At 48.1% G+C, this 19,447-nt stretch overlaps 1 protein-coding gene and 1 pseudogene across 1 annotated transcript in view; both read left to right on the top strand.

Annotated features, from left to right (window-relative positions):
• Nucleotides 1–19,447, top strand: part of LOC146073891 (cationic amino acid transporter 2-like) — a 36,292-nt gene that overhangs the window by 11,113 nt on the left and 5,732 nt on the right. The window contains exons 3-10 of the mRNA XM_083181454.1: nt 7,651–8,026; nt 9,074–9,229; nt 11,122–11,287; nt 14,171–14,307; nt 14,578–14,800; nt 15,918–16,054; nt 16,670–16,772; nt 16,852–16,988. Coding sequence (XP_083037580.1) covers nt 7,651–8,026; nt 9,074–9,229; nt 11,122–11,287; nt 14,171–14,307; nt 14,578–14,800; nt 15,918–16,054; nt 16,670–16,772; nt 16,852–16,988 — 1,435 coding nt within the window. The remainder of the gene's footprint in view (nt 1–7,650; nt 8,027–9,073; nt 9,230–11,121; nt 11,288–14,170; nt 14,308–14,577; nt 14,801–15,917; nt 16,055–16,669; nt 16,773–16,851; nt 16,989–19,447) is intronic.
• LOC146076286 (U2 spliceosomal RNA) lies at nt 1,091–1,299 on the top strand (annotated as a pseudogene).

Here is a 19,447-nt window from a genome sequence, read left to right on the forward strand (position 1 = left end):
AGATTTTGGTTGAAAAGTAGGTAGCAAAATCAGCGGCTACGATGGAGGACGGAAGAGCTGGAGGAGGGGGGGAGAGCAAGGAGTTGAAGGTGGCGAAGAGCCTGCGGGGATTGGATGATTGGGAAAGGATGAGGGACTTAAAGTAGGATTCCTTGGCCAGAGCAAGGGCAGAGCTGAAGGAGGAAAGAATGAATTTGAAATGGAGATAATCCGCAAGGGAGCGTGATTTCTTCCAGAAGCGCTCAGCAGTGCGAGAGCACTTTTTAAGGAATCGGGTGATAGGTGAGTGCCACGGTTGGGGGTTGGAGCATCGAAGGGGGATAGAGGAGGGAGGGCAGGCAGAGTCCAATGCCGAAGATAGGGTGTCATTATAGAGGGAGGCAGCGAGGTTCGGGCAGGACATGAGGGTGATTGGGGCGAGAAGAGGACACAGAGGACAAGCCACCCCCCGGACAGGACACCCCCCGGACCGGACCCTACAAGCTCCGGACTGCAGATTGTGATGTCCTGTCCGGCGGTCCGGAGTGTAGTCTGGTCCGGTTTTTACATAGTCCCGAATAGATTTGAGTTTTATTAATAAATAACAAAGCATACATGTCATTCTTCTTTTACAGGTTGTGGTATAGAAGACCTATACTGTCTATATAGACACCCTATTGGTCAACAGGATCAAAAGGTCAACAGATAAAAGATTAAGGTCGATGAGTACAATGTCATTGAGAGTAGCTCAGAGAAGAGATCCAGATGGACAGTGATGTAGGTGGAGCCGGGACAGGTGCGCCATTAGGCTCCGCCCCTCCCTGGTAGAGTCCCCCAATTTGCATAGGGGCAGGGCTAAAATGTTACGAGTACAGAGGAATCCCATCATTATGCCCAACTCCCTCTCCACAGAGAGTAGTCAAGTATGAACAATGGTTGACACAAAAACGGTCACATCTTGTATATTTCTTGTTTCGTGACCAACGGCAGGAAAAGTGTATTCCCTCACCATGCCTCTGGCTCTCTCTGCTAACACTGTGCTAACCACAGGTTACTGTTCTCAAAATATGTGAAAATCCCCAATTTATGGAGGGAATTTACTAACATGGGAGTCGCTTCTCGGCCTTTTGGCTAAGATCAAGTGTAGTATCTGTTCTTATCAGTTGGGTATGGACTGGCCTCTGGCAGAGAATAGAGAAAGGTGAGACTGAGTAGCTGCTCTGATGGGCGGAGGGTGTGGGACCCCTCTGTTTTTTCCCGGGAGTAGTGAAAAGTCTCACTAAGTATCTTCACCTCTGCCAGTGGTAGGAGGCTCCGTAAACCCACTGGTAGGAGGGGGGGAGAAACACTGGGCTTAGTAGTTTGACTCTCTTGACGGGGTTCGTAGCCCCCGAAGGATGAGACAGCGAAAGGCTCAGTCTAGTATCCATTCCCAGGGAGCGGAGAAAGGCTGGGACTGAGTAGATGGCTCCTGTTCCAGAGGTTCGTAGCCTCTGATGGGGAGACCGCGAAAAGCTCAGCCGAGTATCTTAACCCTGGGAGCGGAGAAACACTGGGACTGAGTAGATTGCTCTTCCGAGGGGGGTGCAGCCCCTAAGGGAGTCTTTCGAAAAGCCCAGTGGAGTACCCATTCCCATGCCAGGGGCTGGAAAGTACCTGCTGGTGAGACGGAGAAACACTTGGTCGGACGCTGACTGGCTGGCTGCCTGGAGTCCGAGGCTGCACTGTGCCCCCGGGGAAACTCGGGGGTGCCGGACATGCACGGGTGATCCCAAGTCACCTTGCACGAATGGCACTTGCACTGCGCACTTCCCTTTAGGTTAGCGCTTCACGTCCTTACCCTGTCCTTTTGGATGGGGTAGGACAATTTTTCACACCCCCCCCGGCCTTCTGGCTAGGGCCTTATTCTTTTCTTTTTATGATTTGCACGTTTTGCACTTCACGTTTTTCGTTAGTTTGTCACGTTTTTTCATTTGGGTAGTGCGGCTGTCCCTAACAGGCCTTCCGTTCCCCAAACGTGACTGGGACTTTTCACCTTTTGGGGAGAGTCCCGGTTCCCTCGAGGGCAACCCCGAGCCGCAAGGCGGAGGGAAGCCTAAGCGGGTCTCTCCAAACCTTCGGGTGCGGAGGACCCACCGTCCGAAACCCTTCCGGGGGTGGAGGAAACGCGGGTCTCTCTGAGCTTCGGCGAAGAGGACCCACCGATCCCTTTTTTCCCTTCCTCGGCCTTATGGTTGAGGGGGGTTAGGGGAACCATGGGGCCTTTCTCCTTTGGGAGAGGGCCCACACGTTCGTACGGCTGCCCCCTGTGCACGCGTTTAGTCACGTCACTGGTGGTGGTGGGAGCACACCTCGGGCTCCCTGAGTTTCTACAAACTCAACATGGGAGTTGGATTTCACATGGGATGCTGCTACGGGCAAAAGCACCTACTTCTTATTTATTTACCACCTTCTAGAAGATGATAGATCCCATGTGAAATAGAAATTCCATTTTAGTAAATTTCCCCCATTGTGAGCAAATAAATAAAATGTCTTTGTGATTTTTAACAATGTTTCTTCAATATATATATATATTTTTGGTCTACCCAATTTGGTTGCTAGGGGCAACATTTCACACTTCTAAAAACTCTCACCTTAGTACATTTACACCAATATGGTCTTGTATTATTACTGTATCACAATACTGAAACTAAAAGCTGGGTACACACTAGACGATATATTCCGATATCGTTAGTGATTTTGGTACTTGTTTCCTAGCACGGTGCCCATCGCATCGCTTACCATAAGGCATACGATGGTATGCGATGCGATGCTATATTACGCGATGGCAGCCGATGTTATACAATTTTAAATTGTATACCATCGCATTATATGCCATTGTATGACATGGATTCAGTATTGAATCCCGGCGGTCGGGATCCCGGCGTTCAGAATCCCGACGCCGGAATCCCGACAGCCGAAATGCCGACAAGGGGGGGACGTGGATCGCCCCCCCTTGCGGGCTCGCTGCGCTCGCCACGCAGCGGGCCGGTGCCTCGCTACGCTCAGCACACTAATTTATTCTCCCTCCAGGGGTGTCGTGGACACCCCAGGAGGGAGAATGTGTCGGCATTTCGGCGGTCGGGATTCCGAACGCCGGGATCCTGACCGCCGGGATTTTAACTGCATCCCGTATGACATATACAATGGTATACGATTTAAAATTGTATAAGCACCCTAATGGGTGTTTTCAATGTAAAATGTGCCCCCTATAAGATAAATAATTGTATAAGCACTGTAATGGGTGCTTACTATGTAAAAAGCACCCCCACGCCACCCCCACTATCAACGCCAACCCGAAGCGTGGCGAGTGCAGCGAGCCCACGAGGGGCGGCGGTACGCGTCCTACGACCTTTTCATACCCCCACTATCCACGTCGGTGTGGAGTTGATTCTATATAGTGTGTCGAGCGCAGCGAGCCACCAAGCCCGAAGAGTGGCTAGGGGCCGCGGAATACATGTAATGTAATACGCGTCCCCTCGCGGGGCTCGCTGTGCTCGCCATGCTTTGGGCTTGGTGGCTCGCTGCGCTCGCCACACTATATGAAATCCACTCCACGCTGATGTGGATAGTGGGGGTATGAAAAAGGTCGGAGGACGCGTACCATCTCTCCTCGCGGGCTCGCTGCGCTCGCCATGCTTCGGGTTGGCATTGATAGTGGGGGTGGCATGGGGGTGCATTTAACATTGTAAGCACCATTAGAGTGCTTATACAATTTAAGGTACTTGTGTACTATCACGGCGCCCATCGCATCGCAGACCAAATCGCATGCGATGCGACGCGATATCGGCCGATGTTCTACAATGGCATACAATTTTAAAATTGTATGCCATTGTATATGGCATACGATGCCATACAAGGCGATGGGATGCGATTATAAATTGTATAAGCACCTTAATGGGTGCTTACAATGCTTAAATGCACCCCCACGCCGGGTACGCGTCCTAGGACCTTTTCATACCCCCACTATGCACGTCAGCGTGGAGTTGATTTTATAAAGTGTGGTGAGCGCAGCGAGCCACCGAGCCCGAAGCGTGGCGAGCGCAGCGTGCCCCGTGAGGGGACGCGGATACCTTCACAGGTATCCGCGTCCCCTCACGGGCTTCATAGGTATCCGCGTCCCCGCGCGGGGCTCGCTGCGCTCGCCACGCTTTGGGCTCGGTGGCTCGCTGCGCTCGCCACACTTTATATAATCAACTCCACGCCGACGTGGATAGTGGGGGTATGAAAAGGTCGTAGGACGTGTACCGCCGCCCCTCGCGGGCTTGCTGCGCTCGCCACGCTTCGGGTTCACGTTTATACTTGGGGGGTGGCGTGGGGGTGCATTTAAGCATTGTAAGCACCCATTAGGGTGCTTAAAAGCACCCATTAGGGTGCTCATACAATGTAATATCGTATATGCGTTAAAATCGCATCGCATCGCATGCCATCGGGTGTATGGCATGCAATGTGATTAAAAAATCGGGCGATTAATTATCGGGGCGCCGTGCTAGTACACAAGTACCCAATTTAAAATTGCATTGCATGCCGGCATATGGCATGCGATGCGATACGTCTGAATATTGTGGGCACCGTGCTAGGAAACAAGTACCATGATTTTAGCGGAACCCCTAGGCAAAATATATAGGGACTGATTAAGAATTGATCGCTGATGAGTAAAGCTGCAGTGCCCTGCGATCAGAAAGCCACCGCCCACACATAACAATATAGTGCATAAATACTAGACAATATGCATGATATATCATTAACAATATCGATATTGGGCATATCGTTAACATTCAATGAATCGTCTAGTGTGTACCCAGCTTAACCCAGGATTGTTTTGTCTGCGAGATGTATGTTTCAGGAAAGTTGTTTTGTATTTGAACCAACGGTCAACGCCTCTCATTCAGTATTCCAGTCCAGTGCAGCACGTGAGACGACTGTTGCTTAATGCAATCTGCTTTGTTCCTTGGTTACCAGTAGAAGGCAGATCTTGGAAGAGCTGCAGAACACTTGCAAACATTCCTTTATGTGGCAATCTGTGCAGCTGCTTTCTAGCGATCATTACGTTCATTCATAAATGTGCAAAGCTCATAGAGGGCCTAATTCATGACAAAGGACAAAGAAAAAAAAATCAAGGGATAATTAGCAATGCACTGTCATACGGAAAATATCTGCAGGAGGGGAAAGGAAGAGGTGATGTTGTGCCAGTATTGACAAGACGGGGCTGTCAGGGTGGAGTTGAAGAAAAGAGACAATATTATGAAAGGAGTACCACGGAAGCCACGTGGAGTGGAATTTTTGAATACAGTCATTCTGAAGGCCGGTGCTGTATTCCATTTTTGCCACATACCAGATTCTATTCAGTAGTTCCTGAGGACTCGGAGCTGTGGGTACCTTCCCATTACAGGCGATCTGGTATTTAGCAGAACACGAGATATGTAAGAAAAGTTTATTGGTTTCAGTAGGGATGCGATCAAAAGGGGCACATAGGAGAAAATTGGCAGGTGTGGGGGGAGTAGGGGGAGTAGTAGAGATTTGTGGTAGCAGGGAACACACCATGTCCCAAAATGCCAGAATTATCGGACAGGTCCACCAAATTTAATAAAATGTTCCCAGCTGGCCACAGTTACATAGTTACATAGTAGGTAAGGCTGAAAAAAGACTTGCGTCCATCTAGTTCAACCTGGTATAGATATCCATTGCTGATTTGGTAGGTTCTGGTATTTTACAGACAAATTATATTTCTTATTTGTACCCTCCAGCACACGTTAAAGAAGCTTGGGTACATACGGTGCAGGCGATCGGGGACTAGGTACCATCTTGTGTAAATTTTATACAAATTTTCCCTTATGGCAATGTTTATGGAGCATTTGGACATTGCGGATCGAATTATATCCCATTAATCATCATCAAAATGGCAGCCCAAGACCGACTCCCATGCTTGATCATGGGTCTCTAGAGATGGTGACGGGATTTGTGTCAAAATGGAATTATACAATGGGAGATGGCGCCAGTGTCAGTGGATCGGTGGATGCAGAATCTCTCTATCGGGGACGGAATTTGGGGTGGGTCAGAAGTGTGAAGAGAAGTGAAGTGGCGTAACTGAAGGCAGTGAAAGTGTAATGTGTAAGGTATATTATATTTCATTTGCAAATCAGCAACTGTTTTTGGTGCGGATATACCCGATAGATGGTAGAGTCTCGTAAGGCCAGATGATGTCCATGGAGAAGCCATCATATTTGAGAAGCAGGGGGAAAATGAGGGATTGCTCAAAAGAGGAGTGAGTGGGGATGGACATGTATTCAATTGAAATTTTCGGTACTTGTTTCCTAGAATGGCCACAATCGGTGGTAATCATGTACCTTAACTTAAGGTACACGATTACCCCCGATGGACCTGATTTCCTTTGAAATCAGGTCCATTTTGCTGGCAAAGGCAAAATCAGGTCCATCGCGTCGGTCGGGTGCATTTACATGGCACGCGACGCGACCGACGCGATGGACCCGATTTTGCCATAGGGTTCAATGTTAAAATATTTTTAACATTGTAATCGGGAAAAAAATGGGAAATGGGCCAATATGGGCCATTTCTCATTGTATATGCCCCCCCCCTCATTGTGAACGTCACCCCACGATTGACGCCAACCCGAAGCGTGGCGAGCGTAGCGAGACCATGAGGGGCAGCGGTATGCGGCCTCCGACCTTTTCATACCCCTACTATCCACATCGGTGTGGAGTTGAGAATATAAAGTGTGGCGAGCACAGCGAGCCCGAAGCGTGGCGAGGGCAGCGAGCCCCGCGAGGGGACGCGTATACCTGTGAAGTTATACGCGTGCGCTAGCCACGCTTCGGGCTCGGTGGCTCGCTGCGCTCGCCACACTTTATATTCTCACCTCCACGCCGACGTGGATAGTAGGGGTAAGAAAAGGTCGGAGGACGCGTACTGCCGGCCCTCGCGGGCTCGCTACGCTCGCCACGGCATCAATCGTGGGGTGCCGTTGAGGGGATTAAAATTGGGGTCTGGGGAGAATTTTACATTGAATCCAATGTAAAATGGGTCCCAGGGACCCTATTCACATTTCAATCAATGTAAAAATCGGGGCCATCGCGTCGGTCGCATCGCATGCGATTTGGTCGCATGTGATGCGATCGATGCGATGCGACCGACACGATCAAAATCGGTGTGGCCGTTCTAGGAAACAAGTACCAAATTTTCTGTTGAGAATGTCCCAGATTCGAAGGGTTATATCAATGGTAGGTGAGGGATGAAAGAATTGAGGACGGGATTTGCGAGGAAGCCAGGGTAAGTATGAGACCGAGGGAATACCAACTAAGTCTCTTTCCAGATCTACCCACCATCTGGAGTTTCTCGGTGAGTGCCAGGCAATCAATTTGCTAATTCTCGTGGCATATAAATAACGCTGAAGGATTGGCAATCCGAGACCACCATTCTAGGAATGGTTGGCTAGAATGGTGTGATGAATTCTAGTTTTTGTATGATTCCATATACAATTTGTCTATCGCAGATTGTACAGTAGTGATGGGATTGGGAGGGATTGGGATCAGCATAATATAATTTTAATCTAAAAGCTAAAAAAATATATAATAATCCACATTAACCATGTGCAATATTTGCTATTACTTTCAGATGCCGTCCTATGACATTCTACACCGCTTCTACCAAAGTGTGACCAGAACAAAGAAAGTGTCCTTAGAGGGAACAGCGGGATCTGAGCTGTGCCGCTGCTTGTCCTTACTGGACCTGGTGGCGTTGGGTGTAGGGAGCACCCTCGGGGCTGGAGTGTATGTCCTGGCAGGAGAGGTGGCTAAGGTGGTCTCCGGTCCAAGCATCATCATATCCTTCCTGATCGCCGCTCTGGCCTCTATGCTCGCTGGACTGTGCTATGCTGAGTTTGGGGCCCGTGTCCCACTGACGGGATCCGCCTACTTATACAGCTATGTAACTGTTGGGGAGTTCTGGGCCTTCGTCACTGGCTGGAACCTGATGCTTTCCTACATAATAGGCAAGGACTACGCTGTACACACAGATGACGCCAAACACAAATACGCACACCACTTATCTTCCTCCGCACACATTGTCCTGATTTTATTGTGGGACTCTTTTTTTCCCCCCAATTGCTGTTATTACTTGTTATTGTATAAACCTAAATGTATCCTTTAAACCAGGGGTGGGCATTAAGCGGCAACTTTATTTACAATATACACCATAAAGTGCCAGCATTTGGGGTTAAGCTCCTGCATTGGTGGCTAATAGAATAGTCACCCGCGAATCCGTTAGCCGCAGTAAATGACTGTAGCTGATTGGATATCCCCTAAGTGTATAAGGTGTGTTTACACTTGAGTCCCACCTTGTCTAGTTCATTCAGTATATTTGGTCCTGGTATGCATCGATAGAATTAGCATGTTCTTCAACAGTCTAACACAGCGGCGTAACTAGAAATTTTATGCCCCTCTGCCCGAAAAAAATTTTTGGCTCCCCAAAGCCACCACTCGGGCTGCAGTGCCATTGTTACGCCACTGGTCGGACAGCCACAGGTTCTCTGGATAATGGCATCCTTTAATGGGGTAGAGCAGCGGTTCTCAAACTGTGTGCCCTGACCCCAAAGTGGGTCCCGACCTTCTCAGCATGGGGTCGCGACTCCATGTTGCTGACCATCAAGGAGTCTAAAAAATCTGCTGAATTGTCTGTTACTTCTGACTCCTCCCATCATTTTCTGCCTCCACAATGCTGCCATGCATGTGCTGTCTGCTGACTACACATGTGATGGGTTATGGTATATTAGACTCCTCCCATCACTCTGTGTCTCCACAATGCTGCCATGTATGTGCTGTCTGCTGCCTACACATGTGATGTGATGACCTTCTGCAGTAACTTGCTGGGGTCCTGTCATTATTTTTATTGTCTGATGGGATCCCAGAGCCAAATTGTTTGAGGACCCCTGGGTAGAGCATGCTTCAAGGGCGCTTACAAAGAGCACATAGAGTCACCTATGCAGTAAGCGTTAGAGCAATAACTCCGAGATGTAGTTTCTCTACTTGTTGTCTTGTAGGCACGTCCAGTGTTGCCCGGGCATGGAGCGCTACTTTTGATGAGCTGGTTGGAAAGGAAATTGGAAGCTTTTTCAGAAGGACAATGCCCATGGATCTGCCAGGACTCTCGGACTACCCTGATATCTTTGCAGTGTGTCTCATCCTCCTCCTTGCAGGTATTTCTATATAAAACTTTAATGAAGTTTGGGGGATCTGAAAGAAATTCTCCGGAGAAGGGGGGATGGAGCTGTTTATGGGAGATCTATGTACTAAGCCTTGGAGAGTGATAAAGTGGATGGAGATAAAGTATTAAACAACCAGCTCCTAACTGCCATGGTACAGGTTATGTTGGAACAATGGTTAATGTTTTCTCTCCACCCAAGTAATCTCTTTCAACGGCTTAGTACATAGACCGCTTGGGCAATTAGACAGCTTCAGATAGATATCGCAAATCATTTCCGTTTAGACATCTTACCATAACTCGTAGGTGCATGGACAGTATGTTTCGATGATACCCAAAATGTGTGAGCTACGAACGGACCTCACACATCAAAGTCTAACATGGAAATAGTCCACACATGAAAATGTCAACAATATCACTTAGCATGTGGTCATTAACTGAACACATTCGTCATTCCGTATATAAAATTAGACCTAGGCTTAGGGTATATATCCATACATGATTATGAGAGTAGTAGTCATGAAGTAAATTTGCCCACCAAAGAAAATGATCAAATGGGCTGTACGGATGGTGTAATGGTTAGTATTACTGCCTCGCAGCACTGAGGTCATGGGTTCCATTCCCACCATGTGTTATATATACGGGGCAGTACGGACGGTGTAATGGTTAGCATTACTGCCTCGCAGCACTGAGGTCATGGGTTCCATTCCCACCATGTGTTATATATATACCGGGCAGTACGGACGGTGTAATGGTTAGCATTACTGCCTCGCAGCACTGAGGTCATGGGTTCCATTCCCACCATGTGTTATATATATACCGGGCAGTACGGACGGTGTAATGGTTAGCATTACTGCCTCGCAGCACTGAGGTCATGGGTTCCATTCCCACCATGTGTTATATATATACCGGGCAGTACGGACGGTGTAATGGTTAGCATTCACATTTCAATCAATGTAAAAATCGGGGCCATCGCGTCGGTCGCATCGCATGCGATTTGGTCGCATGCGATGCGATCGATGCTGAGAATTTCACAGCCTTGCGAGTCCACCAATGGCCACTTGCCCCCCGAACCCCCGCAGGCATGCGAATGGATGATTTGCATAATGGATGCGAATGGATGATTTGCATAATCATCCATTCGCAGCCTTGGGTGCGGAGGAGAAATCATTCGATGGTCGGCGACCATTTCTTCAGATCTGAGACACCTCTATGGTGTCTCAGACCGGCAGGCGCCCTGTGCGAGGACATGACGGGCATCCGCTGATGTCAGCTACCGAAATCGGCCCCAATGGTTGTGGTTTGTACATGGGCATTAGTGCGCATGTGTAAACCCCGACTGCATTCAAATGCATTTTGCTTGCTGTGCGATTTGATCTGGATCGAACAGCAATACGGGACATTAATCTGGCCCTGACCGCAATGAAGTGCCCCCGCATTGGTAGACACACCCACCGGCGTAGATAAAAATAAGTGCTCCACAATGACTATTTCCACGACATGTGGCTGCTGGCTAGTGGCCTCTTCTCCTCTTCTTAGCTGTGCAACCAAATAATAGCAAAGAGGTACATGTCCCAGGGAGGTAACTCCGAGGGACAGTGGAGACACCTACTCCTGGGCACCAAGCCCTGAAGGGGCACCTGCATGTACAGCAGCACTTCTATTGTTCACAGCTGGGTCCAAGTATAGTGGCTGCTCTACCAACAGAGCTATGCCGTACCTCAATTCTGATGTTGTCATAGAAACATGGGATGTAGCTTCAGCTACGGTGGGTGGTGTTTTACCAGGGCTGCTGTGAATTGGATGATGCCGAGCAACACTTTAACATTGCTGTCCTGGTTGCGGTCTTTGTAACACAAAGTGAGGTTGTCACGTCTCACTTCCCAGGCCTTCTGTCCTTTGGTGTGAAGGAATCAACCACCGTGAACAAAGTCTTTACGACCATCAACATAATTGTCCTGGTGTTTGTTATAGTCAGTGGGTTTGTGAAGGGCGACCTGAGGAACTGGGCGATCACGGAGGACGAGCTGAGTGACGCCATTCAGCGCATGAGGTATGATTTGCCTTTCTCTGTATTTGCAACCGATTGGTTGACCCTCATTAGGTAGGCAGCGTCCTTTACAGTATGTTTCTCAAGGAGAGATGTATCAAGCCTCATAGAGAGATGCAGTAAAGAAGTTGCCCATAGCAACCAACCAGCTTCTGTTATTTTATAGACTGTGCTAGATAAATGATAACTAGAACCTGGTTGCTATGAGTCATTTCTTCAGAGCCTGTCTATTGTTAGTTTCTAACAGTGGACAGAGCATATGATCTATTTGTAGGGGGTGTAGCTAGCATCCCGGTGCTTAGGATGCCAGCGGACAGAAGACCAGCGCCAATTTCCTGACACCTGTCATAATAGTGATGGATGCTGAAATCCCGACAGCCGACATTGCAAGCGTAAGTATGCCGACATTGCAAGCGTAAGTATTAGGGATAGGGTTAGACATAAGTAAGCATCAGGGGTAGGCTGTGTGTGTGTGTGAGTGGTGGGGGGTATAGGTTTAGGTTGCAGGGAGGGAGGCACTGATGTATTTAAAATGAGTGCAAAGTGTGCGGTAAACATGGGGGTGCACCTATTTAATAATCACCACTCGGTCGGTCCAGCCGCGCAGCACAACAATTACTGAGAAAATGGCCACCGCAACCTATTCACAGTGATTCGTGCATGCACAATAGAGGTGTCCCCAGGAACGCGGTGCAGGCACCATGTTTCAGGAGACCTGTGCAGTATACTAGTCTCGCACAATGCCAGAGTCACTGCACTGTCTAAGGGCATCTGGAGGAAGGGTTAGGCTGTGGGGAGGAAGGGGTTTGGGTAAGGCTGTGGGTAGGAAGGATTCGGGTTAGGCTGTGGGGATGGAGGGTAGGCTGTGGGGAGGGAGGATTCGGGTTAGGCTGTGGTGAAGGAGGGTAGGCTGTGGGGAGTGATGGTTAGGCTGTGGTGAAGGAGGGTAGGCTGTGGGGAGGGAGAGTTCGGGTTAGGCTGTGGGGAGGAAGGGTTTGGTTTAGGCTGTGGGGAGGAAGGGTTAGGCTGTGGGGAGGAAGGGATTGGGTTAGGCTGTGGGGAGGAAGGGATTGGATTAGGTTGTGGGAAGGAAGGGATTGGGTTAGGCTGTGGGGATGAATGATTTTTGTTAGGCTGTGGGGAGGGAGGGTTAGGCTGTGGGGAGAGAGGATTAGGCTGTGGGGAGGAAGGGATTGGGTTAGGCTGTGGGGAGGAAGGATTCGGGTTAGGCTGTAGGGAAGGAGGGTTAGGCTGTGGGGAGAGAGGGTTAGGCTGTGGTGAGGGAGGGTAGGCTGTGGGGAGGGAGGGTTCGGGTTAGGCTGTGGAGAAGGAGGGTAGGCTGTGGGGAGGGATGGTTAGGCTGTGGTGAGGGAGGGTAGGCTGTGGGGAGGGAGGGTAGGCTGTGGGGAGGGAGGGTTCGGGTTAGGCTGTGGGGAGGAAGGGTTTGGTTTAGGCTGTGGGGAGGAAGGGTTAGGCTGTGCGGAGGAAGGGTATGGGTTAGGCTGTGGGGAGGAAGGGATTGGGTTAGGTTGAGGGGAGGAAGGGATTGGGTTAGGCTGTGGGGAGGAAGGGATTGGGTTAGGCTGAGGGGAGGAAGGATTCGGGTTAGGCTGTGGGGAAGGAGGGTTAGGCTGTGGGGAGAGAGGGTTAGGCTGTGGTGAGGGAGGGTAGGCTGTGGGGAGGAAGGGTTCGGGTTAGGCTGTGGGGAGGAAGGGTTCGGTTTAGGCTGTGCGGAGGAAGGGTTAGGCTGTGGGGAGGAAGGGTTAGGCTGTGGGGAGGAAGGGTTCGGGTTAGGCTGTGGGGAGGAAGGGTTAGGCTGTGGGGAGGAAGGGTTAGGCTGTGGGGAGGAAGGGTTCGGGTTAGGCTGTGGGGAGGAAGGGTTCGGGTTAGGCTGTGGGGAGGAAGGGATTGGGTTAGGCTGTGGGGAGGAATGGTTTGGGTTAGTGTGTGGGGAGGAAGGGTTTGGGTTATGTTGTGCTGAGGAAGATCTCGGGTTAGGCTGTGGGGAGGAAGTGTTAGGGTTAGGCTATTGAAAGGAAGTGTTAGGGTTAGGCTGTGGTGAGGGAAGGTAGGCTGTGGGGAGAGAGGGTTCAGGTTAGGCTGTGGGAAGGAAGGTTAGTTTGAAGGCAGTAATACTTTCCCTACTACTCTTAGGTTCGTGGCCTTCTGGATACTTGGGTCGCTATTCTGTCCACCAGCGTTCTCAGTGCCGGGATCTCGTACCCAACCCATTTTTAGATGTTCTTGACTACAACGCATGTTCAATTTGTTTTTTTATTTCCAGCATGTCAGTGCAGCCAGAACATCCTGTAGCCAGATTATGCAATTAGTACATTCACATCATTTGGGAATTCTTTGTGATAATTAGTAAGAGTAAAGCCAGGGCTGATGCAACAAGCCGGCAGCGCAATAAATCAGATTCCAGCAATCACTTATCTATTGCATGGGGATAAGTTGCTATGGGAGACGGTTGCAGGTTTGATACATCTCCCCTTAATGTTACTCTCATACAGAATCCGGCAGTAAAACGTAATCACCATGGTTTCAGAAATGTCTTTTATTATGAAGCCTTGCAAGCGTGATGCCAGAAGTATGCAGTGATCAATTATTAAATAATAATCATTAAATAATGAAATATTAATACAATAGCACATATTTGGCCCTATGCAGCAGCCTGCGACATGCAGACATCGGCGCGATTCCGGTGGGTTTGCCAGTATTTATAAAAAGGCAAAATCATTTAAAATAGGGGCAATCTCACTGGAATTGCGCCACTGCACGAATCTCGCAGGCTATGACATAAGGCACCAAGTAAGTCGTATTATCTTTGGGAATAATGCTGTTTTAATGAAAAAAAAAAACATGTTTTAACCATCATACCAACAGTAATCATTCTGCAGGTGGCAACACAACTGGCACCTTTGGCATTGGCGGATTCACGCCGTTTGGTTTCAGCGGTACTATTGCGGGAGCTGCAACCTGCTTCTACGCCTTTGTTGGATTTGACTGCATTGCCACCACAGGTATATATACTATATATACTATGTAGTACATTACATTCGGGAAGGGGGAAAGTAACTGAGAATGCACTACAGGGGTAATATAGATCACATGTTCTCAAACTCGGTCCTCAGTGCCCCGCACAGTTTTCCAGTTTACCTGTGGACAGTGATTAACAGCGCTCCTGCTGGGTGAACTGGAAAACATGACCTGTATGGGGTTCTGTAAACTGAGTCTGAGAACCACTGATCCAGATTCATTGTGTGAATGAAACTCTGCCATGCTGTTTTCAGGGGAGGAGGTGAAGAATCCGCAGCGAGCGATACCGCTGGGCATAGTCGTGTCCCTCACCATTTGTTTTCTGGCATATTTCGGAGTTTCTGCCGCCCTGACGCTCATGATGCCCTATTACCTCCTGGGCTCCGAGAGTCCGCTCCCGTCTGCTTTTGAATATGTTGGGTGGAGTGTAGCCAAGTACATTGTGGCAGTCGGGTCCCTCTGTGCGCTGACCACAAGGTAAGATGGAAATTCCCGCCCCTTTCCTTAGATCGTCATTGATCACATGATGTGATGTATTACCTACATACCTGAGGAAGATATTGCATACTATCATTCGATTGCAACCTCATTGTTGCGATAAATCGCATTATTGTTTGCACATCGAATGTGTCACCCGGCGCGATACGCGGGCCCACCAGTCAAATGCCGTGTCAATAGATATGTGCAAACAATATTTATAGAATTGCATGAGCGATCGCATGTGGTTTTTACTTGAACGTGACGTCATTAAGCCCTGCCCCCACCCATGCTGAAAAATGACCCGATTTGTCCATCTCCGTGGAGGGGGCAGGGCTAAAATGGTGCGATTATGTTACTTTAGCCCCCGCCCCCTCATCGGAGTTAAGTAGATAAGGTTATTTAAACGGTGCATCAGGGGGTGGGGAAGCCGTGATCAGGGGTGAAAGTGGGGATCCCCCAGAAGGGGGCCAAGGGGTGGACCCGATTTTCAGGACCCTCCCGACCATTCCGAGAGGGTAGGCAACCCTGGTATAGCAGCTGGTAAGGCCTTTATAGTACGCTTTCAGGATAAAGTGAATTTCTCTTGTGTAGCAGAATCTCTCCCCAGCCAAACACACACACTTCTGTACGCTGCACTGGGGAGAGAGGTAATGTACAGATGGCGCGCCTGTCAGCCCTCCTGAAGAATCGCCAGATCTCCTGAGCTGGCGCAGGCTGGCGGACAGGAGCGCTATATGACGGGGACACGCAAGTGTGTGCCCCCTTCAGCACGGCCGCGGTGAGTGGATTCCCTGCCCACCCAGGGCTGCAGGGGGGCTACTGGGGAGCAGCGGGTTCCAAAAGAACGGGGCATACAGGCATCTCATACACGCGCCCCCTTCTGTCAGATGGCTCACAGCGGCGATTGGCGATACTATCTGTAGCTGCAGAAGCAGTCTCATAATATACCGCTGTATCTTCGAAGTTGCAGCAAGCATCTATTAATCAGTCCATGAAATGTAGGATCGGGACATACATCTATGCATCAGAAGAATTGCCGGTCGTGTACATATTTATTTCTCAGTGACTACTAAGCTAGAAGTTCTGTCACTGTGTATCCTGTCTTGTCTCACAGCCTCCTGGGAGCCATGTTCCCCATGCCGCGGATCCTGTTCGCCATGGCCAGAGATGGGTTACTCTTCCAGCCACTGTCTCGGCTCAGCAGCCGCCAGAGTCCAGTCATTGCCACCATGGTGTCCGGCGTAGCGGCAGGTACTTCTTATCCATCTTTTCTACCTGACCGTGGGACCCTCCCAGTCCTCTATGTAAGGCGTGTGTGAGCCGGCCACCAACAAAGGATTTTTGTGTCAGACTGTGATTATATCCAGTTATTACACATCACATTGGGATTACACATCCACCAGTTTTATATCACTATGACAGTGAAGTAAATATATTTCTATTTATTTAAAATAATCCCAACCCCACACTCGTACCAGTACCCACTTTCAAGCCCTAAAGTGAAATTTTGTGGTAGGCAGACTTGGTAATAACAGTCCAGCCCACCACCCGAAGTGCTGCATCTCCTCTCAGGCTTCTCCTGGGTAGACGGACTTTGGGAGCAAGGAGTCCATCACTTTATTGGTCATGTGATGCACATGCCGTGGGGGGTGATATATGATATATTTTCATATATCACAGTATTATAGAGCATGGCGGAGTATGACCACCATCTGCCACCTACAGTGTGTTGGACCACCTTTTCAGCTGCAAATGTTCTAATAATGCAAATAACATAATTACAAGAGTATGACTGTGGACCTACCTGTATAGTACATGCACACATATCTAAGAATGATCTTTTACAACATGAGCTCTGGCTTACAGCTATCATGGCGTTCCTGTTTGACCTGAAAGCCTTGGTGGATCTGATGTCAATCGGAACACTGCTAGCCTACACCTTGGTGTCTGCTTGCGTCCTGCTGCTGAGGTAGGTGAAGAATGGGAACTATTGCATCGTCGATGTTGGAGACAGTTTCTACATAATGTTGTTTTGTGATTTTCTACAGGTACAAGGTTGAGACAGAAAATGTACAGAGAAGCAATGGAGAAATGCATGACCATTATGATATTGGTGTACGGAGGCCACCAGTTCCCAGTCCGGCACGTTCCTCGATACTTGTGGCTCGTGGTGTGCTAACGCTGAGTTAGTGTCAATTAGCCTTATTCAGTGATGACATTTTTCGCATGACATCATTGTGAGACGTCAATTTCACTCATAAGAAGGAAGGTTTAGGGGCAGGAAGTGGATTACTCAAATGCCATTCAATGGCGAGACTGGTTTACTTATGATGTCATTGCAGTTAGTGGGTTCGGCATGAAGTAACCTGGCTACCATCCTTAGCGCCGGAAGGCATATGGGGATAGGTGGGGAGCAAATCAATGTATGACTGAGAATGAACATGTAAACTGTGGGCTGTCTGATCTAAGGGGAGGGAAGCAATAGTCTGGGCAGCAGGTAGAGGAGAGGAGGAAGATGTGGAATGGCACAGAACAGGAGAGTAGTCCAGACCTGGACAAAACTGCTTTGAGTATATAGAGTATCGAGTAGAGCAATCATTCCCAACGTCTGTCGTTAAGATACAACAACAGTGCGAGGATTTTGGGCCATACCCGGGTGTCCCCAGCCATTGGTGCTGCCCCCACTCACGATGCCACGCCTGTTTTCACCATTTCGCGGCCTTGACCCACAAAGAGTAGGCCCTCCAGCATTGGGTGTCATCAGAGGTAGGGGTGCCATTGTTGAGGAACACCTCTAGTGAGCAGCAATGGAGGGGAATGAATCCTACACCATACATAGCATGGCTGAGGGTTAGATGTATCAAGTCTGGGGGCCAGAAATACTAAGTTTAAAAAGTGATAAAATGGAGAGTGATAAACAACCAGCCAATCAGCTCCTACCTGTCATGTCACAGGCTGTGTTTGAAAAATGACAGGTAAGAGCTGATTGGTTGGTGGATTATCCCTCTCTATTTTATAACTTTTCAATGCTTAGTACATCTCACCCTAGAAGAGAGATAAAGTGGAGCCGTTGCTGTGTGTTAATGTTATAGGGAGGGGGTGGCACAGGAGATTGTGCAAAAAAAAATAGTTACACTGGTTGAGCGCACACAAAAATATTGTTTTTGCTTAAATTTATATTTGATTTACAATAATGGAGTCATTAAAATTTAACTTTTAATAAACTTTTCATAAAATTACCCCTTTGTTGTGTTTCCTTTATTTATGTATACACAGAGGGGAATGAGTCGTTCTAGGTGAAATAAAGAGTTAAAATCACATATAATTAGACATGGTGCTCATACAAAGAATGAGAAAAAGTGAAAAGTAGTTATTTAAAAAAGTCAGAGCCCGTCTCTTGCTGCACTGTATTTGATTGTATCTTTCTAAGGAGATTTACTAGGTCTATTTTTATGTTTATGTACATTGTTGCCATTAGTTTGGCTTCCAGCCCAGTCTTCTCTCTGCGTTGATGTATTACTATAGAGGTTTGTACTGGCTATTACTTTTGCCAGTTAGCTTCCGCTTATTTGCTCTTAGTCCAATGCTTTTTCCTCTTAGGGAAAAGTGTGTGTGTAGGGTGTTCTTTTTATTATTTATAGCCTTTTTATTTCAAGCTCTCTCAGCTTGAGGTTATATTAGTTGGTCAGGGGGAGGGTGGGGGATTTAGACATATATGCACCGTTCTGTGTGCTGCACTCCTATTAGGTGTTGAGTGGCTTTACATTCACTGTACTATTTGGCATTACCCACCAAATGGTTGCGTCTGTACAAGAAAAAATTTTTATACAGGAAAATTTTTTAACCAATCCTAGGAATCTAAATTTCTGTGTGTAGTTTTTATTTGTACTGTGTTACATTTGAGATAACATTCCAAATGGTTTTGTAGAGGTCTCTTGCCTTGCCCAACACTAGGAGTATTGTTGCAATCTTCCTTAAACATTTACTAGTGATTCTTAGGCCAGTTTGCCATTTTGCACTTTAATATATTTTGGTATTTGTGCACCGTTTTATGTAGGCTGTACTCCTATTGAGTGTTGGGTGGCTTAGTATTTGCACACCAAATGATTATTCTTACACAGGAAATTTTACACAAATCTTGGGAATCCCAATTCTGTGTGTAGTTTTTATTTATACGGTGTCACATTTGGGATAGCCTTCTATATGGTTTTTACAGAGGTCTCTTGTCTTGCCCAATAAAAGAAGTGTTATTACGGTCTCCTTTGAACATTTGCAAGTGATTTTTTAATTGGTTTGCCACTTTGTAATTTTAAAGGTTTGCCACTTTTATATGCTTGACAGTGTTTATGTATGGTATATACCAATACAGAGGTCCCCTGCCTTGACCGGCAGTTGGAGATCCGCTATGGTCTCCTTTTTAAGAGCCTATAATAGTGGCTTATTCCTTTATGTGCCTGTGTTCTTACAGATAGTAATATATATGGCTAGGTGTTGCCAGTTGGGTGGGTTACAATTGGCTTCCCCAACTGGGTTAATAGTAGCGCTGTTCCCCCTTACATGTACATTGATTCCACAGTGTAAGCTGTGTAGCTAGGTATTGCTTGATCAAATTATCAGATGGCTCCCCCGACTGGGTAAGCAATA

This window comes from Crinia signifera, chromosome 4, assembly GCF_055691185.1.
Source record: "Crinia signifera chromosome 4, ASM5569118v1, whole genome shotgun sequence".
Classification (NCBI taxonomy): domain Eukaryota; kingdom Metazoa; phylum Chordata; class Amphibia; order Anura; family Myobatrachidae; genus Crinia; species Crinia signifera.